This window comes from Oncorhynchus kisutch, linkage group LG15, assembly GCF_002021735.2.
Source record: "Oncorhynchus kisutch isolate 150728-3 linkage group LG15, Okis_V2, whole genome shotgun sequence".
NCBI classification, from domain to species: domain Eukaryota; kingdom Metazoa; phylum Chordata; class Actinopteri; order Salmoniformes; family Salmonidae; genus Oncorhynchus; species Oncorhynchus kisutch.
In genome coordinates this window covers 57812397-57833735 of record NC_034188.2, presented here as the reverse complement: position 1 = coordinate 57833735, position 21339 = coordinate 57812397, and the positions used below count along the sequence as shown (strand labels likewise).

General features: G+C 45.5%; 1 protein-coding gene across 4 annotated transcripts in view; it reads left to right on the top strand.

The window, feature by feature from the left end:
• The window catches only part of LOC109905574 (huntingtin-interacting protein 1-like), a 51175-nt gene that overhangs the window by 16614 nt on the left and 13222 nt on the right, over positions 1–21339 (top strand). For 2 of the 4 annotated variants that reach the window (XM_020503017.2, XM_020503019.2), the window contains exons 2-20: positions 4988–5051; positions 9011–9153; positions 10240–10296; positions 14510–14590; positions 15111–15187; positions 15529–15590; positions 16484–16624; positions 16909–16966; positions 17130–17205; positions 17490–17639; positions 17897–17997; positions 18288–18360; positions 18530–18713; positions 18908–18996; positions 19214–19330; positions 19491–19502; positions 19752–19853; positions 20689–20883; positions 20996–21143. In XM_020503017.2, the coding sequence (XP_020358606.1) occupies positions 4988–5051; positions 9011–9153; positions 10240–10296; positions 14510–14590; positions 15111–15187; positions 15529–15590; positions 16484–16624; positions 16909–16966; positions 17130–17205; positions 17490–17639; positions 17897–17997; positions 18288–18360; positions 18530–18713; positions 18908–18996; positions 19214–19330; positions 19491–19502; positions 19752–19853; positions 20689–20883; positions 20996–21143 (1930 nt within the window). The remainder of the gene's footprint in view (positions 1–4987; positions 5052–9010; positions 9154–10239; positions 10297–14509; positions 14591–15110; positions 15188–15528; positions 15591–16483; positions 16625–16908; positions 16967–17129; positions 17206–17489; positions 17640–17896; positions 17998–18287; positions 18361–18529; positions 18714–18907; positions 18997–19213; positions 19331–19490; positions 19503–19751; positions 19854–20688; positions 20884–20995; positions 21144–21339) is intronic. The other 2 variants (XM_020503018.2, XM_031790633.1) reach the window with 1 other exon arrangement.

The following is a 21339-nucleotide window of genomic DNA, read 5'->3' as shown; positions in this document are numbered from 1 at the left end:
ACTCGGGACATCTGGGGGAAGTGAGATTATTCAACCGGGCCTGTCCTTTTGTGACACTCCCCGCAACCACTCCACTTCAGACCTCCATGTCACTGTTCTTTATCGGAGAACATGCTACATGTGACACAGCTATTCATTTAAAGCAGGGATGGGCCCCTGCCGGCCCGCCCATCTTTTGTAGGCCCACAGATGTGTGATCTCTCTCTCTCTCTCTCTCTCTATATATATATATATATATCTAGAGCACACATTTTTCAGGGTCTCAATTTACTGATGAGAGTTAGAATAGTAGGATACACAAGCTGCAATTTGGACATTTGGATGTGCATCAGCAGTTTTTCTCATTATGTCAGTCAGTCACTCAGTTAGCCATGTCAGCTGACATTGGTAAGTTAGCTGGCTAGACTAAAGCAATCTACCTAATCTTGTTGTAATCGTGGTTGAATAATAGACCAGGTTGAGGGGGTGTAATTGAATTTGTTCGTCATTTTCACTTGGATATCATATTAACATGGCATAAGTCATGACAAAATGTGTAGAATTGCAGGAAATACGCTTAAAAAACTGCATACGTTTCTCTCCGCCCCATGGCAAAATGTGTTGCCCATCCCTGATTTTAAAGGCTCCAAGAAGAGGTGGAGGTGCATAGGGTGGCTGCCTTTTCCTCTCAGATGGAGGCCAAGATCTAATAGGCCTATCACTAAAGGGGATGATTATTCTTGGAAGGTATGGAAGGCTTTCTGGGAGTGTGTGTGAGGAATCAGATGTTTACCTGGCAGATGGCTGATGGGGTTGTGATGTGTGTGTGTGTGTGTGTCCTTTTGCATTTGCTCAGCCTTGTTTGTTTAACCCTCTCAGAACTGGAGGTGTAGGCCACTACCACCACATATAACTGGACAAGTGAAGCCCACACTGGGCCAGTTTGCTGAGGATTGCTTTCTTGAATATTCAGAACAAGTAGGCTACTTGTAGTGTACAAGTATTCCCTTTTTTGTTACAATTGTTTTATTGTATAAACTCAACAGAAAAAGAAACGTCCTCATTGTCAACTGCATTTATTTTCAGCTAACTTAACGTGTAAATATTTGTATGAACATAAGATTCAACAACTGAGACAAACTGAACAAGTTCCACAGACATGTGATGAACAGAAATTTAATGATGTGTCCATGAACAAAGTGGGAGGTCAATATCAAAAGTAACAGTCAGTATCTGGTGTGGCCACCAGCTGCATTAAGTAATGCAGTACATCTCCTCCTTATGGACTGCACCAGATTTGCCTGTTCTTACTGTGAGATGTTACCCCACTCTTCCACCAAGGCACCTGAAGGTTCCTGGAAATTTCTGTGGGGAATGGCCCTAGCCCTTACCCTCCAATCCAACAGGTTCGAGACGTGCTCAATGGGATTGAGATCGGGCTCGTCGCTGGCCATGGCAGAACACTGACATTCCTGTCTTGCAGGATATCACACACAGAACGAGCAGTATGGCTGGTGGCATTGTCATGCTGGAGGGTCATGTCAGGATGAGCCTGCAGGAAGGGTACCACATGAGGGAGGAGGATGTCTTCCCTGTAATGCACAGCGTTGAGACTGCCTGCAATGACAACAAGCTCAGTCCGATGATGCTGTGACACACTGCCCCAGACCATGACGGACCCTCCACCTCCAAATCGATCCTGCTCCAGAGTACAGGCCTCGGTGTGACGCTCATTCCTTTGACGATCAATGCGAATCCGATCATCACCCCTGGTGAGACAAAACGGCGACTTGTCAGCGAAGAGCACTTTTTGCCAGTCCTGTCTGGTCCAGCGACGGTGGGTTTGTGCACATAGACGACATTGTTACCGGTGATGTCTGGTGAGGATCTGCCTTACAACAGGCCTACAAGCATGCGAAACCGTGTTTAAACTAGAGGTCGACCGATTATGATTTTTCAACGCCGATACCGATTTATTGGAGGACCAAAAAAAGCTGATACCAATAAATATGTATTTATTTATTTATTTGTAATAATGACCATTACAACTACTGAATGAACACTTATTTTAACTTCAATATAATACATCAATAAAATCAATTTAGCCTCAAATAAATAATGGAACATGTTCAATTTGGTTTAAATAATGAAAAAACAAAGTGTTGGAGGAGAAAGTACAAGTGCAATATGTGCCATGTAAGAAAGCTAATGTTTAAGTTCTTTGCTCAGAACATGAGAACATATGAAAGCTGGTGGTTCCTTTTTAACAGGAGTCTTCAATATTCCCAGGTTAGAAGTTTTAGGTTGTAGTTATTGGAATTATAGGACTATTTCTCTCTATACGATTTGTATTTCATATACCTTTGACTATTGGATGTTCTTATAGGCACTTTAGTATTGCCAGTGTAACAGTATAGCTTCCATCCCTCTCCTCGCTCCTACCTGGGCTCGAACCAGGAACACATCGACAACAGCCACCCTCGAAGCAGCGTTACCCATGCAGAACAAGGGGAACAACTACTCCAAGTCCCAGAGCGAGTGACGTTTGAAATGCTATTAGCGTGCACCCCGCTAACTAGCTAGCCATTTCACATTGGTTACACCAGCCTAATCTTGGGAGTTGATTGGTTTGGAGTCATAAACAGAGCAATGCTTGAAGCTTTGTGAAGAGCTGCTGGCAAAATGCACTAAAGTGCTGTTTGAATGAATGCTTATGAGCCTGCTGGTGCCTACCATCGCTCAGTCAGACTGCTCTATCAAATCATAGACTTAATTATAACATAACACAGAAATACGAGCCTTGGGTCATTGATATGGTCGAATCCGGAAACTATCATCTCGGGGGAAAAAAAGTTGATTCTTTCAGTGAAATACGGAACCGTTCCATATTTGATCTAACGGGGGGCATCCATCAGTCTAAATATTACATTGCACATCCTTCAATGTTATGTCATTATTATGTACAATTCTTGCAAATTAGTTCGCAAAGAGCCAGGCGGCCCAAACTTTTGCATATACCCTGATTCTACGTGCAATGAACACGAGAAGTGACACAATTTCACCTGGTTAATATTGCCTGCTAACCTGGATTTCTTTTAGCTAAATATGCAGGTTTAAAAATATATACTTCTGGGTATTGATTTTAAGAAAGGCATTGATGTTTATAGTTAGGTACACTTGGAGCAACGACAGTCCTTTTTCACAAATGCGCACCGCATCGATTATATGCAACGCAGGACACGCTAGATAAACTAGTAATATCATCAACCATGTGTAGTTATAACTAGTGATTATGATTGATTAAGTTCAATGCTAGCTAGCAACTTACCTTGGCTTCTTACTGCGTTCGCGTAGCAGGCAGGTTCCTCGTGAGGCAGGTGGTTAGAGCATTGGACTAGTTAACCGTAAGGTTGCAAGATTGAATACCCGAGCTGACAAGGTAAAAATCTGTCGTTCTACCCCTGAACAAGGCAGTTAACCCACCATTCCTAGGCCGTCATTGAAAATAAGAATGTGTTCTTAACTGACTTGTCTAGTTAAGTAAAGGTTAAATAAAGGTGTAAAAAAAACACGAAAAAATGGCAAAATCGGCGTCCAAATATACTGTTTTCGGATTGTTATTAACTTGAAATCGGCCCTAATTATTCAACCATTCCGATTAATCGGTCGACCTCTAGTTTAAACCCTTTACAATGAAAATCTGAAGTTATTTGGCTTTTTACAAATTATCATTGAAAGACAGGGTCCTGAAAAAGGTTGTGTGTGTGTGTTCTAATGGTTCAGTTAAAGTATGGTGTTTGAAACATTAGGGTTAGGCTTTGATTGCTACATAGACCTGTAGCCTACTGAATGTGTCAACACCTCTTTGGGCCAGGTATCCCGCTAGCGTGCCACTACGACAACATCCGGTGAAATTGCAGAGTGCGAAATTCAAAATACATAAATCATAATATTAAACATTCATGAAAATACACCTGTCATACATCATTCGTTAGCCTAGAATCATGGTAATTGAACCACTTTGTCCGATTTACGAAAGGCTTTACGGCGAAAGCATTGCATTTGATTGTCTGAGGACAGCACCCCGCACACAAATGGATTATAAAAAAAATGTAGCAATAAAATGTATCACTTACCTTTTGAAGATCTTCCTCTGTTTGCAATCCCAAGGGTCCCAGCTACACAACAATTGGTCATTTTGTTCGATAGAGTCCTTCTTTATATTCCAAAAAAGTCAGTTTAGTTGGGACGTTTGATTCAGTAATCCACCCGTTCCACTCGTTCAACATGCAGACAAAGGAATCCCAAAAGTTACCGGTAAACTTCGTCCAAACACGTCAATGTTTCTAATCAATCCTCAGGTACTCTAATAAGTAAATAAACAATACAATTAAAGACGGAATGTAGTATGTTGAATATCGCAGATAAATAACGAATTGCTTGCCCTCATTCACGCGCGCCACAAGACTCGCGTCCTAATGAGGAACACCCTGGAAAAACTACAAATACTTGTTCATTTTTCAAAAAACAAGCCTGAAACCTTTTATAGACTTGACATCCAGTGGAAGCCATAGGTACTGCAATCTGGGTCCTTTTTGGTTGGAAATTCAATAAGCCAACATAGGAATGGCCTGGGAGCTCAAACACATTTTCCGGGTGGATTTTCCTTGGGTTTTTGCTTGTCAGTTCTGTTATAGTCACAAGCATTACTTTAACCGTTTTAGAAACTTCAAAGTGTTTTCTATCAAATACAACCAATTATATGCATATCCTAGCTTCTGGGCCTGAGTAACAGGCAGTTTTACTTTGGGCATGTCAGATTTTCCAAACTTCCAAACACTGTCCCCTAGCCCGTAGAGGTTAACAGTAATTCACTTTGGCGTCTGCTAAATCATCTAAAAATAAAGAATTTGTGTTCTGTGTTCCTCGAGTGAGGAGTGAAAAGTATTGCCCTGATTTGGTATTTTCTGTCTCTTTCCTCTTTCCCTCCACTTCCCCCTCTGCACAGGCTGTGAGCATCAACAAGGCCATCAACACGCAGGAGGTCGCCGTCAAAGAGAAGCATGCCAGGAATATCCTCCTTGTGGAGTCGGGTGTGTGTGTGTGTGTGTGTGTGTGTGTTGGATATAATCTGTTTTCCTCTGACTATAGAGAAAGGAGAACTGTGTTTATGTTGATTCCCATGGGTTTGTGGAAGCTCTTGAGTGTTCCTTCATGACTCAGGGTTATGTTTGTGCAAAACAAAAACAGTATTGTAACCTGACCGTGGTTGTCAGCCGGGACCAGGCCATTCATTTCCAAATCCAAATCAAATCAAATTTTATTTGTCACATACACATGGTTAGCAGATGTTAATGCGAGTGTAGCGAAATGCTTGTGCTTCTAGTTCCGACAATGCAGTAATAACGAACAAGTAATCTAACTAACAATTCCAAAAAAACTACTGTCTTATACACAGTGTAAGGGGATAAAGAATATGTACATAAGGATATATGAATGAGTGATGGTACAGAGCAGCATAGGCAAGATACAGTAGATGATATCGAGTACAGTATAACATATGAGATGAGTATGTAAACAAAGTGGCATAGTTAAAGTGGCTAGTGATACATGTATTACATAAGGATGCAGTCGATGATATAGAGTACAGTATATACGTATGCATATGAGATGAATAATGTAGGGTAAGTAACATTATATAAGGTAGCATTGTTTAAAGTGGCTAGTGATATATTTACATCATTTCCCATCAATTCCCATTATTAAAGTGGCTGGAGTTGAGTCAGTGTCATTGACAGTGTGTTGGCAGCAGCCACTCAATGTTAGTGGTGGCTGTTTAACAGTCTGATGGCCTTGAGATAGAAGCTGTTTTTCTGTCTCTCGGTCCCAGCTTTGATGCACCTGTACTGACCTCGCCTTCTGGATGACAGCGGGGTGAACAGGCAGTGGCTCGGGTGGTTGATGTCCTTGATGATCTTTATGGCCTTCCTGTAGCATCGGGTGGTGTAGGTGTCCTGGAGGGCAGGTAGTTTTCCCCCGGTGATGCGTTGTGCAGACCTCACTACCCTCTGGAGAGCCTTACGGTTGAGGGCGGTGCAGTTGCCATACCAGGCGGTGATACAGCCCGCCAGGATGCTCTCGATTGTGCATCTGTAGAAGATTGTGAGTGCTTTTGGTGACAAGCCGAATTTCTTCAGCCTCCTGAGGTTGAAGAGGCGCTGCTGCGCCTTCTTCACGATGCTGTCTGTGTGAGTGGACCAATTCAGTTTGTCTGTGATGTGTATGCCAAGGAACTTAAAACTTGCTACCCTCTCCACTACTGTTCCATCGATGTGGATAGGGGGGTGTTCCCTCTGCTGTTTCCTGAAGTCCACAATCATCTCCTTAGTTTTGTTGACGTTGAGTGTGAGGTTATTTTCCTGACACCACACTCCGAGGGCCCTCACCTCCTCCCTGTAGGCCGTCTCGTCGTTGTTGGTAATCAAGCCTACCACTGTTGTGTCGTCCGCAAACTTGATGATTGAGTTGGAGGCGTGCGTGGCCACGCAGTCGTGGGTAAACAGGGAGTACAGGAGGGGGCTCAGAACGCACCCTTGTGGGGCCCCAGTGTTGAGGATCAGCGGGGAGGAGATGTTGTTGCCTACCCTCACCACCTGGGGGCGGCCCGTCAGGAAGTCCAGTACCCAGTTGCACAGGGCGAGGTCGAGACCCAGGGTCTCGAGCTTGATGACGAGCTTGGAGGGTACTATGGTGTTGAATGCCGAGCTGTAGTCGATGAACAGCATTCTCACATAGGTATTCCTCTTGTCCAGATGGGTTAGGGCAGTGTGCAATGTGGTTGAGATTGCATCGTCTGTGGACCTATTTGGGCGGTAAGCAAATTGGAGTGGGTCTAGGGTGTCAGGTAGGGTGGAGGTGATATGGTCCTTGACTAGTCTCTCAAAGCACTTCATGATGACGGATGTGAGTGCTACGGGGCGGTAGTCGTTTAGCTCAGTTACCTTAGCTTTCTTGGGAACAGGAACAATGGTGGCCCTCTTGAAGCATGTGGGAACAGCAGACTGGTATAGGGATTGATTGAATATGTCCGTAAACACACCGGCCAGCTGGTCTGCGCATGCTCTGAGGGCGCGGCTGGGGATGCCGTCTGGGCCTGCAGCCTTGCGAGGGTTAACACGTTTAAATGTCTTACTCACCTCGGCTGCAGTGAAGGAGAGACCGCATGTTTTCGTTGCAGGCCGTGTCAGTGGCACAGTATTGTCCTCAAAGCGGGCAAAAAAGTGATTTAGTCTGCCTGGGAGCAAGACATCCTGGTCCGTGACTGGGCTGGATTTCTTCCTGTAGTCCGTGATTGACTGTAGACCCTGCCACATGCCTCTTGTGTCTAAGCCGTTGAATTGAGATTCTACTTTGTCTCTGTACTGGCGCTTAGCTTGTTTGATAGCCTTGCGGAGGGAATAGCTGCACTGTTTGTATTCGGTCATGTTACCAGACACCTTGCCCTGATTAAAAGCAGTGGTTCGCGCTTTCAGTTTCACACGAATGCTGCCATCAATCCACGGTTTCTGGTTAGGGAATGTTTTAATCGTTGCTATGGGAACGACATCTTCAACGCACGTTCTAATGAACTCGCACACCGAATCAGCGTATTCGTCAATGTTGTTATCTGACGCAATACGAAACATCTCCCAGTCCACGTGATGGAAGCAGTCTTGGAGTGTGGAGTCAGCTTGGTCGGACCAGCGTTGGACAGACCTCAGCGTGGGAGCCTCTTGTTTTAGTTTCTGTCTGTAGGCAGGGATCAACAAAATGGAGTCGTGGTCAGCTTTTCCGAAAGGGGGGCGGGGCAGGGCCTTATATGCGTCGCGGAAGTTAGAGTAACAATGATCCAAGGTCTTTCCACCCCTGGTTGCGCAATCGATATGCTGATAAAATTTAGGGAGTCTTGTTTTCAGATTAGCCTTGTTAAAATCCCCAGCTACAATGAATGCAGCCTCCGGATAAATCGTTTCCAGTTTGCAGAGAGTTAAATAAAGTTAGTTCAGAGCCATCGATGTGTCTGCTTGGGGGGGGATATATACGGCTGTGATTATAATCGAAGAGAATTCTCTTGGTAGATAATGCGGTCTACATTTGATTGTGAGGAATTCTAAATCAGGTGAACAGAAGGATTTGAGTTCCTGTATGTTTCTTTCATCACACCATGTCACGTTGGCCATAAGGCATACGCCCCCACCCCTCTTCTTATCAGAGAGATGTTTGTTTCTGTCCGCGCGATGCGTGGAGAAACCCGTTGGCTGCACCACTTCGGATAGCGTCTCTCCGGTGAGCCACGTTTCCGTGAAGCAAAGAACGTTAGTCTCTGATGTCCCTCTGGAATGCTACCCTTGCTCGGATTTCATCAACCTTGTTGTCAAGAGACTGGACATTGGCAAGAAGAATGCTAGGGAGTGGTGCACGGTGTGCCCGTCTCCGGAGTCTGACCAGAAGACCGCCTCGTTTCCCTCTCTTTCGGAGTCGTTTTTTTGGGTCGCTGCATAGGATCCGCTCCGTTGTACTGTTTGTAAGGCAGAACACAGGATCCGCGTCGCGAAAAACATATTCTTGGTCGTACTGATGGTGAGTTGACGCTGATCTGATATTCAGTAGTTCTTCTCGACTGTATGTAATGAAACCTAAGATGACCTGGGGTACTAATGTAAGAAATAACACGTAAAAAAACAAAAAACTGCATAGTTTCCTAGGAACGCGAAGCGAGGCGGCCATCTCTGTCGGCGCCGGAAGTTACATTTAGCTGTGTGTCTGAGAAAGAGACTGAGAGACGGACTGCTCTGTACGGTCTTTCTGTGAGATAAGTTCAGAGATGTGTGAGAGGTTTTCAGCCCCTCGAGAGAACAATGGATGTTGAATAGGCAAGCAAAACACATCTCTGTTAACTCCCCCAGCACATTTTGTCATAGCAGCCTTCGTCAGAGTATGTGTGCTCTCTCTGCCATCTCCTGTGTGTTTCTCCTTGACTGGTTCGTCTCACCCTGTATCCTGGGGACGCACCATGAGAAGGGCGCCCACACCTTCTGGGCGGCGGTCAACCGGCTGCCGCTCTCCAGCAATGCGGTGCTCTGCTGGAAGTTTTGCCACGTTTTCCACAAGCTGCTGCGAGACGGCCATCCCAACGTAAGTCTGAACCCACCAACACAGCCCTGATGGGACACACACCTGGGTCGCGATCTTTAAGGTGTGCAATAGAAAACATTTTGCAACAGAAATGAGCATTTGTTATTGGGCAAGACTCTGTAGTCCCTCCCAGTTTCACTCCGTTTTCTTAATGAACACGATCCTGAACATGCTGCATGCCAGGGACATGCGCATCTCTCCGTAGACTTGTGCTCAAGAGGTCTCAAATGAAACATTATTCCCTGTTTATTACTCGGCTGGCTTTGGTTTGAAGCTATGCAGGATAGGTCCAGGGTTGGGCTTGAGTGGGAGACTGACATTCTGACGCTCTGTGATCCCTAAGATCCCACAACACTTATCCCAAGACTAGGGGTGTTAACCCTGGTCGCCCTGTCTTAATTCATAATCCAGCTCTCCTCATCCCCAGCTTCCAATTGGCTAATTTCAAACCCTTCTCTTGTCCTCTCCCCTGCAACTCTTCCCCAGGTCATTACTGTAAATGAGTGCGTGTTTTCCGTTAACTTACCTGGTAAAATAAGGTTTAAGTCAACTAAATATAGGGGCAGTTTCCCGGAAACGGATCAAGCTTAGTTCTGGACAAAAAATATATTTAAATGGAGATTCTCCGTTGACCATGCTTTTAGTCCAGGACTAGACTTAGTCTGTGTCCAAGAAACCGGCCCATAGGGAATATCATTTGAGATTTGCACTTAATTCAGAATAGCCATTAGTCTGGTCCGAGATTTGTATTGTCATGCCAAACGCAAACAGATCTGGGGCCAGGCTACATGGCCTCTACTTTTATGAATATATCCTACTGTACAGTGAGATGACAACTCATCAGTTTAGCCAAATTAACTACAACGTTCCATGCAAATGATCAGCATAGTGCTGTTCACACACCCCCATACACATTCACTTCTGAGCACCCTAGCGATTGCCCAACACACTGGCCTTGAACACACCCACACAATGCATACAGTACAACTTCACATGTAGTGCTCTCTGTTGAATCAGCAACATTCTGAACTTTTGTCTTGTGGCTTCAGCCTTGTCTAAATTCTCTTTCTGTGTCTGTGTGTTCAGGTGATAAAGGACTCGATGAGGAACAAGGCGGACCTCAGTGACATGAGCAGAATGTGGGTAAGGAAGAGAACACCGCACCGACGGTTGCCATTAGGGCCCTAAGGCCAGGAAAAGCTCTCAGCCCCAGTCATCATGTCTACCACTCTTTACCGGCAGGCTGGCATGGACACATTGGATGTGTCAGAAATGGCACCCTATTCCCTATATAGTGCACTAAGTTTGACAAGAGCCCTCTGCCGACCCGGTTCAGATGTAGTGCACTATATAAGGTAGGGCTGACCCAAATTTGTCATTTGGTAGATATGTTGGTCAAATGCAATTTTTATTTTTTTGGGGGGGGGTTGAGCAGTAGCATATAAATATGTTAATTTTTTTATGGCACATGAGACATGTCTTATTCGCACCCATCTCGGTGAACTAATCCATTGCGGAGGCTGCGGGGATGGCACAGTCCAAGAAGAAGGGGTGTGTGGCTAAGATACACAATACACGTCTCTCTAGAATGCACGCTCTCGCGACAATTTGTGCACTGTCATTGTTGTGTGATTTGATAGTGTATATCAATTCCTCATTACATACTGTATATCAGCAGTAGTACATTTACTGTTAATTCCTAGAATTTCAAATCTACAATGTTTGTTTGGTTACGGTAATTTATGTTAATGCATTCAATATATTAATCCAGTCTTTTTTACCGTTCTCATTGTCGGAGTGGACACGTTGTTTGCAGAGCGCACAACCTATGTGTTACGGCTTTCTTCCGTCGAAGGAGAGTCGGACCAAAATGCAGCGTGGTTAGTTCGATACATCTTTAATAACGATGCAAAAACACTAACAATACAAAAACAACAAACGGAAAATGTGAAAACCTATACAGCCTATCTGGTGAATACAAACACACTGAGACAGGAACAATCACCCACAAACACACAGTGAAACCCAGGCTACCTAAATATGGTTCCCAATCAGATACAACGAGAATCACCTGACTCTGATTGAGAACCTCAGGCAGCCATAGACTATGCTAGACACCCCTACTCAGCCACAATCCCAATACCTACTAAAACCCCCAATACCACAACACAACACAAAATAACCCAATGTCACACCCTGGCCTGACCAAATAAATATATAAACACAAAATACTAAGACCAGGGCGTGACACTATGCTACATTTGTGAGGAAGTAGTTTTTGTTTTATTTAATTCCATTTACGAGTTTTGTTAATTTAGTGATGGTCTTTTTTTTGGAGTGCTCCTGTCAATGTTGAGTAAGGACGCGGGCCTGATTACCTGTAGAAGTAGACCTATAGGCTACCTGGCCTGCGTGCAAATGTAGGCCTATAAATGTGCCCATTTGGGGGTCTGATAGTATTTCTGATTGGCTTAACTCACCACCACTAATGAATGACCTGTGGATCTTCTCAGTTATGTTTTCTTCACCTCAAACAGCAAGCAAACAAAGTCTGTTTCTACATTCATTGGACATGACAGTAGTTCCTCAATGTATTAAACAAATCTTTCCAGCTCTCCTTTTCTCTCCCAGCGTGAAAGGGGATAATGGCATGCTCTGATCCAGTGGAAAATAGTCCTTCTGCTTGTCCCCTGTGTAAATAGCCTACAGCTGTGTCTGTCCTGAGCTCACTGGTTCAGGAAACTTTGAGGGCCCTGAATATTTTATACAATGTTCCAAGTTTTCTAGCATGAACTTCAGGCCTGACCAAGTTAATAGTTGATACAATGTTTCTAGTGCATTGCAGTCAGGCCATATGTCGCCAATGTGATTTATAGTCTTATTTCATTTTCTCTGGCTATCTTCTACCTGCAGGCTGCCGTGTTATTGGTTGGCTTTATATGTACGCTATTTTTATGTAGTTGACATACTTTTTATGGTTGTATCATTTTCATTTTGAGACATGAAGACGTTATAATAAATTAAATTAAACTGTTAGACAAAAATGTTCATATGAAAACCATAACTGGCACTCAGATCAATTGGCATTCCATAGGGAATATGATGTGATTTAGAACACACGTGTCATGGACAGTGACTGAGGGAGTAAAATCATAATCATCATCACCACCATGTCATCATTATTATCAGCATGGTGTGTCCATGCCGGTCTGCTGTCAGTGTTGCCATCGGAGAGACCGACATTCTAATGGGTGACAGACACACAGCAATGTGGTTCTGCTAAACGCTGCTGTTATGGTATCCTAATGGTGATACTGTGTATAAACTATTGCTTTTTGGGGTGGGGGGGTGGGGGCTGTTTCCATCCAGGTGAATGATTGATTCAGGACTGTTGACTGTTATTTTTACATGAAATAACCACCTTTCAACAAGAGTTGCCTCTGGGTTGCAGCAGTAAAGTGGAAGAAACGATTACTGCTCAGGCATTCAGTGAGTAGGAGGGTGGGGGTAGTAGGGACTAGTCACCTTTTCCTGGAAGTACACTTAGTTGGGTCTCTCTTGGTATTTGCTAATGGGACAAAATATACTAGGACTCTGGGAGAGGGACATTGATGACCAGTACTGCTTCCTTCCTGTTGTGACATCACACTGCGGGCCCAAGGAAAGGGAAGCGAGAAGAAGCAATTGACTTCATAGCTGGCTATTCAGTTTTTGACACACACACTACATGATGCGTGGGTTGACTCATAACCCACAGTCCTTGTGGTTATATCTGTTGGCGGGCGGGTTTAAGGTAATTTAAAAATGGTGTGGGGGTCAGGTTGAATAAAGAGAAAATAATACCTATAGATATGAATTGCACCAGAATTATACATAAACTTAAATTGCGCAACAATTATACAGTTTTCTTTCATTATTTTAGGCGATCTGGCATTCGTGTGTAAGCAAGCCTAAGCTTTAGGGCCTAACTGTACGCGCGCCTTAGGCCTTCAAATAGGCCTTTGGCACGTCAAGGGAACTAGCCTGCTGTTCAGATGGGTTCAATAGAAACTGAACTCTGGACACTGACTGGAGGTAAATAACATCTCAGTCTTAATATTAACTCCTGCAGAATTAAGCATTTCTTACAGTGAAATTGTAAGCAACAATTTGTCACAAGTTGGCAACAATACTTTATTTATCCAGAACAATATTTTATTTCAGTATCTTGAAAGAATGCAAATGTTCAGTCAGCACCTCTACAGATATATATCTTTATATATGGTCAGTACCAGTCAAAAGTTTGGACACTTACTCATTCCAGGGTTTTTCTTTATTTTGTACTATTTTAGAATAATAGTGAAGACTTAAACTATGAAATAACACACATAGAGTCATGTAGGTAGCAAAAAAGTGTTAAACAAATCAAAATATTGTAGATTCTTCAAAGTAGCCGCCCTTTGCCTTGATGACAGCTTAGCACACTCTTGGCATTCTCTCAACCAGCTGTCTGACTCTTAATGTTGTCTTTCAATAGCAGCACCATATCGACAAGTGAAATTCTGAGTGTGTAAATATACTTGGCAAATAAAGGTGATTCTGATCAGCATCATAAAAGCTGATAAGTATTTCAACCACATAAAATATGCATCAGATCTTATCAGAAACATGTTGGGTTGTTTTCACAGCTTTCTATTTCCTTGCAACCAGTCAAACTGATGCAGTCTTTGTTTTATTTTTAGCTATTGCATTTTCTCCCCAGTCCCTAAACATATTTGCTCTGCGAAGAAGCAGAGATGACAAATAGATCTTTACTGACGTCAACTAGATTTAAACATTCATTCTATCCATTTATGACATTATTCTGGTGAGCATTTTTTTGTCTTCTAGGGCAACTTATAATGACAGAAGAGAAGCTGCATGTATCTAGTTATAGATTATAAAAATTATAAGCCGAAACATATCTAAAATCAGGCAAAACTAATCTTGCACCCCCTGTCAAAAAATTGTTCCGCCGTCTTTGACTGTAGCCTACAATGCATTTTCTATATTGGTGGGTTAGGGTCGGGTGTGGGCCTCAGATTTTCACGTTATCACGTAGTCGAGCTCTGCTGATGGGTTCACAATCACGAGAGGGTGCAGGTGAACAAAGAGCTGACCCGCACACCACTAACACACAAACATACATACTATTGACACACGCATACAGTGTAAGACTTTGCAGAAGCAGATCCATTTTATTTCATGATAAAATTCCTTCTGCAACTAGCGATCCCTTTAGGAACTCTCCCAAGCCTCTGGAGAAGATCATGTCTATCTCACTTTGATCTGGTCTCTCTCTCCGGTGTCTCTACCATCTGCTCCCCTCTGCTCTCAGGGTCACCTGAGTGAAGGCTATGGGAAGTTGTGCAGCATCTACCTCAAACTGCTTATCACCAAGATGGAGTTCCACGTCAAAGTGAGTAGTGCCCCAGCCTGTATGACTGACTGACTGACAGACAGACCAGTCTCCCTTCTCTCTCTCTCTCTCTCTCTCTCTCTCTCTCTCTCTCTCTCTCTCTCTCTCTCTCTCTCTCTCTCTCTCATATACCCTTCTCTAGGGGTATTCCTCACACAGACACATGTCTCTAAAACGAATGGCCTTTTAGGAATCAGTAGTTCATAGACCGCTAAGCTCGGTAAAATACTGCAGGCAGCAGACTTGGTGTTGCTCTGGAGGTTTTAGTCGTTGTTCCTTTTTAAATGGAGATGCCTATTGAATTGGGAAAAACCGAGGGTAAATCTCAATTGTATTTCCTTGATTCCTCACGTCCTATCTCCTCATCGCCTTCTCAAAGAACAATGTAGCAGAAGACCTTGAATCTTCTCCTCCGATGCTTTTTGAGAAGGAGGGAACGCGAGATGAGACGAGGAATCACGGAAATACAATTGAGATTCAGCCCCATTTCTGATATGACTCGTTCTTCTCTCTCCCCCAGAATCCCCGTTTCCCTGGCAACCTTCAGATGTCAAACAGGCAGCTTGATGAGGCGGGAGAAAACGACGTCAACAACTTGTGAGTGTCGCTTGCCTTTGTTGTTCGCACTGAAGCACAGAGGGCTGGATCTATAATGATACATATTCTAATATACCCCCAATGTTCCCTTTGATTATGATTACAGGTGTTGAACATGACAAGAAAATTATAAATTATTTTTGTTATTGCCCTCTATTAGACTCCATATAGAGCATATGACTGTTGTTATATGTATACAAACCAACTCCGGGTCATTGCTACATGGGTCTTACAGCCTCTGTATGTGTGATGTGTAGGCTATGCCTCCACTTTACATGCTGTGAACCCTCCAATCCAACACCTTTGTGTGTGTTTGGTGTGTGTGTGTCCTCTCACTACAGCTTCCAGTTGACAGTGGAGATGTTGGACTACCTGGAGTGTGAGCTCAACCTCTTCCTGGGTGGTAAGCTATTTCTCTTTTATATTTATATATAGATGTCATCTGCAACCGCGCGTATCACACACAACCTGGTTCTAGCTTTTATATGTCAGGGTCATGTTCATCCGTGCACACAACGGAAAACATTTTGCAACCGAAAACAAAAATGAGCGTTTCTTAAGTCCAGGTAGTCCCTTTTTTTGTTTTTGTCCATTCTCTTCCGTTTGAGGCATAATGAACATGACCCTGGTTTTGGCATCATAGGCTACGTCCCAATAGCCACACTAGCATACCACCTAGAATGTGTGCCCAATACATTGCTTCATTGAAAGTAGCGTACTAGCATGGACATTAAAACAGCTATACAGTACTCTCCTGTCTCCCTTCCACTATTAGCTCTTCACAAAGTAAAGCACATATTTCATCTTCCATTTGTCTCAACATGACTGCCCTTCTGCCTCCGTTTGAACACTCTCAGTAGGACTCATTTCTACCCTGTCTCCTCATGTCACACACACATACACACACACACACACACAGAGACTCTTTGCCTCCCATCAGGAGAGATGTTTTGCAGGCTAAAGCATCACGTCACCCAAGAGCTGAGAGCCCTGACTGTGTGTGTGTCAGGGTTTGGCTGCACAGGAAACTACACCTCTGTGTGGAGGGAACGACTGGGTCTGTAGGGACTGGCATCAGAGCAAAGGAGATGGAGGGACTGAAAGTGAGCTGTAATGAGAGAGGAAGAAAGAGACTGTTGGAGTACATACTCATTGGTTGATTGACCGACCACCTGCGTGCCCATACACACTGTGTGTGTGTGTGTGTGTGTGTGTGTGTGTGTGTGTGTGTGTGTGTGTGTGTGTGTGTGTGAGAGAGAGAGATGATCACTGATATGTGCGTGTCCACCCTTGCAGTGTTCAGCTCCCTGGACATGTCGCGGTCTGTGTCGGTGACGGCGGCGGGCCAGTGTCGCCTGGCTCCCCTGATCCAGGTCATCCTGGACAGCAGCCACCTGTACGACTACACCGTGAAGCTGCTCTTCAAGCTGCACTCCTGTGAGTCCAACACACACGCCCCCCGCTGGACAAATGGCAGAGTGACAGCCTGAATACCTCATACTTGGCTACTAATCTAAGGCAAACAGTTTTTCCTGTGATCTTCCCAGAAAATCTGTGGCTATTCCAAGGGCACATAATTCACATAATTTTCTTGGTCATATCATAGGCTTAGGAAATGCCTAAAACCTGAGTACACACACACACTCTCTGTAGTACATTCACATTCTCAGTAGTTTCACATACACACACACATTCCAAAACTGTTTGTCTGTCTGTTCCAGGCCTTCCTGCTGACACACTCCAGGGCCACAGAGACCGCTTCCAGGAGCAGTTCAAGAAGTCAGTTCACACACAAGTCATGGACCGTGTCCCAATTGGCACCCTATTCCCTATGTAGTGCACTAGTTTTGACCAGAGGTCATAGTGCTCCGCCACCTGACCTAACTAAGTTGTGATGATGGTGGAGTGTTTCATCGGTGTGTGTGTGTGTTGTCTCTGCTAGGCTGAAGAGTCTGTTCTACCGCTCCAGTAACCTGCAGTACTTCAAGAGGCTCATTCAGATCCCACAGTTACCTGAGGTAAGAGTCCTCCTGAACTAGCCTGTAGATTAGACAGGATCTCTGCTGTGTATTTTCAAGTAAATACTGTATCATTCACACACACACGCATGAACATAGTCTCCCATTTTCTCTGTTGCCCTTGCTTGCTCTTGAGGAATTTAGGCCCAGGTTGCTGTTCAGCTACTTGGGTTAAGTGCTATACAAATACAATTTGATTAATTAAGCTCGCGCTCTCTCTGTCTCTCTGTCTGTCTGCCTGTCTCTGTCTCTCTCTGTCTCTCTCTCTCTCTGTCTGCTGTCAGAACCCACCTAACTTCCTGCGGGCGTCGGCGTTGTCGGAGCACATCAGTCCCGTGGTAGTCATTCCAGCTGAGTCGTCCTCCCCCGAGACGGAACACATGGTGGACCTGGTGACAGAGGACCTGGTGGATACCGACATCCCCGCCCAGCCGGTAGCCCATCTGAACATGTCCCATTACTGCTGTCTTATGGGGCGCCGTTTGTAACATGCCTTATTGTGTGTGAAAGATGAATTTCGTGCACTAGCTGACTCACGGAATGCATTTTCTTCACAAAATATGCCATGTTACAGATGGTGCCCTTCCTGTGCTCTGTCTTAGTAGTTCTGTGTCTGTCAACTGAACCTAATGAAACCTAAAGCCTGTGGAACGACTGTCTGTCTCTGTCTTGCTGTGTTGGTTCCGACTAGGCTGCTGTGGTAGAACCCAGGTTCGACGACCTCTTTGGCACGTCCGCCGCCACGGACCCATTCAATTTCAACAGTCAGAACGGGATGCACAAGGACGACAAGTAAGACACCAGAACCAAACTGCTGCACTCTGGATGAGCGAATTTGACATTTGTAGGATATCCTTGGTCTGTATAGATTGTAACACAATTCAGACCACACTGACCTCCAATAGAGGTATTCAGAGGCATTGAAAACCCTGCAGCTTTCCGTCCCAGAACATTTTGCAATGGAAAACCGAAAATACGCTTTTGTCTTTGGCCACATCCAGCCATTTCTCTCCCTGTTTCGGACTGTTTTCCTCTATTTGGTGCCTAATGAACACGACCTTGTCCTGTCCTGTTTCCATTAGGGACCGCCTGATCGAGCAGCTGACACGGGAGATCCAGGCCCTCAGGGAGGAACTGGAGTCCTTCAGATTGGAGGTGAGGAGGGGGGAGGGGGAGGTTTAATGAGGCACTTGAACCACTACAGAGGCAATTCTCCATAATGCCTGAACTTCTGAGGCAGTGTGTTTACATACTGTTGAACCAGAACACGCTCTCCCTCCTCTCTTTCTTTCTGTCTCTCTCTCTCTTTCTCTCTCTCTCTCAGAGTGGGCGTCTGCGCCAGGCGCTGCGGGGGCGTGTCGATGAGTTGGAGGCAGAGCTAGCAGAGCAGAGCCACCTGAGGATGCAGGCGTTGGGAGAGGGCGAGTTCCTGCGGGCGGAGCTTGACGACCTGCGCCGGGTCAAAGAGGACACGGAGAAAGAGCAGCGAAGCCTCACCGAGATCGAGAGTGAGTCCAGGGACAGCCCGCCAGACAACCCCAGGCCTCAAGATTTACATGAGTCACTCAAATATCTTCTTACTGCACCTTCAGCTGATATCAATGCCTACATAAATTTTTGAATTACGTGTGCATATCTCAAGTCAGGATTCAGCCATCTGACTGTTGTGACAATAACAGCTCTGTCTGTCCGTGTGTCTCAGGAAAAGCGGTGGCCAACGAGCAGCGCTACGTCAAGCTGAAGGAGAAGTACACAGAGCTGGTGCAGAGTCACGCTGACCTGCTGAGGAAGGTAGGCCCATCCAGACCCCTTACGATCGAAGAACCTCACCCCTCAGAATCATGGTGCAGGCTTGCTCCTACCCCTCTCAGCCAGTCCCGTTTAGCTCCCTTCCCCTTGGAAAGACACTTCTAGCAGCAATGCTCACACATTTATTCCACATTTCTTGTTTACAATTCTAAAAACTCTTCCCTCACCTAAAACCGTCTGTTTCTGTTGGTGGCTTCAGAATGCGGAGGTGACTCGTCAGATGACGGTGGCGCGGGCGGTTGAGGACGAGATGGACAGCGTGAGGAGAGAGATGCAGGAGAAGGTCAAGGCTGCCAAGGAGGCCGCGGAGAGACGGGTGAGGGCGAGACACACACTCCCACAGGGATGCACACTCTCCTGAAATACTGTGTGTTTACAGTATGTATCACCTCTTTCTGTTTTCTCTCTCCCCCACCCCCCCCATCTCTCCCCTTTTTCCCTCTCTCTCTCTCCCTCTCTCACTTTCTTGGACACAGAGGACTTCAAATGTAATATACTTCACTCCTTCATACTACAGTACATTTTCAACTTTCTCCGTCTGTCTCTGATCATTTAATTGTTTAACTGAGATGCCTTGCTGTACATGTGGGATTTAGAGAGATAGAATAGACGGAGGTAGAGAGATGGAGACCTAGCAAATAACATGCGTCTCTGTTTCGTTCTCTCTTTTGTCCTCCCACATCTCTCTCTGTTCTCTCCCCCGCCACTCTCTCTCTCCTGCCCCTGTCTCCCTTCAGGAGCAGGAACAGGTGGAGCAGCTGCAGGAGCTGCAGAGAGAGCTGATCTCCAGCAGGGCGGCGCTAGACACCCTGAAAAGCACCATGGCCTCGTCTCAACAGGTAGCCAACTTTCTAACCTAAAACACCCTTGCGTCCTCTACCCAACTGTACACTCCTCATATCCTCTCCACCCTAAACACTCACCCAACAGTACATTCCTCCTCTCCACTCTACCCCACTTGAACTCACCCTGACACCTTCAAATTGTCTTTGTTTTCTGTCTTTACATTCCACAACTCCATGTTACTCTTCGACCCATCTCTGTCTGTGTACGGTGCCTGTGTGCGTGTATGAAATTGTGTGTGGAGAGGGTTGTGTGGAGCGTCGGTGCAGACCTCGATCTCTGCGTAAACTCGACACTGTGTAGTCCTACCAGGCCATGAATGTCCAATTACCATTCCTCCTCTATATCGCCCATCCCTCTCTCCACTCTCCCACTCCTGTCAACCCCTATTTCTGAATCAACTTCTCTCTCGCCCCTTCTCCTTCTCTCTCACGTCCACTCCCTCCTGTCCTCACACACATGCTCTGTCACTTTGTCACACATCTCACTTACAAACTCTTTCTTCCCGTCTCTCGTTCATGTTCTTGTTCACATGCTCAGAAGGGGGCCCACAAACAGGCGAGGGAGAGTAGAAGAATGGCTGTTGTCATTTCCACATCTCATAGCACTTAGGGCGTTGTCTTTTAAAAGGTGGTATTAGGAGTGTATAGTGTGTGAGCCTTGTCGTTCAGTTCAGCAGGGAAACGGAGATATGTACGATCCTAAAATACTGTGTATGTGTGTCACACTCACGTTCTCCTCTTCTCTCTCTCACTCATTTTCTCTCCCCCCCACTCACTTTCTCTCTGTACGTCTCTCCCCCCTCACTCACTTTCTCTCTCTCCGTCTCAGTCGAGTGAGGAGCTCAGTTCTCAGCTCTCGACTGTGGAATCGGAGAAGGTGGAGCTGGTGGAATCCTTGTCGAAGAAAGAGGAGGAGCTTGCAGGCCTGGGGGAGGAGCTTGAGCGTGTTCAGAGCAGCCTGGCCAGTGAGAGGGAGAGCGGCGTGAAGACTGCCGAAGCCCTACAGAACCAACTCAATGAGAAGGTGTGTGGCAGCTGTTTGTGTGCATGTGCCCCTGTGTGTCAGCCTCTCAGTGAGTGTGTGTGTGTGTGTGTGTGTGTGATATCTGATTCTCTCACTGACCCTATGTGGATAGGAGAGCAGGGAGCAGGCCCTGGAGAGCCAGCTGGTGGCAGCACGCTGGTCCGCCCTACAGGGGACTGTGGAGGAGGCAGAGAGGATAGTCCAGGACTCACTGGCCCAGCTTGATGACCCAGCACACATCAGCTGCACCAGCTCTGCAGGTCAGACCCTAACCTTCTCCAACCTCTTCTCCAACCAACTGTCTGTCCATCCGACCGTCTGAGATGATGCCACATTGTGAAACCCATGCTGGATGTGTGTGTGATGCCTCAATTTACTTGTTCCAGGGTGTGATGTAGGATGATGTCCCCTCATAATAGTGTGCATGTTTGTTTGTATGGTGGAAGATGCCTCCCC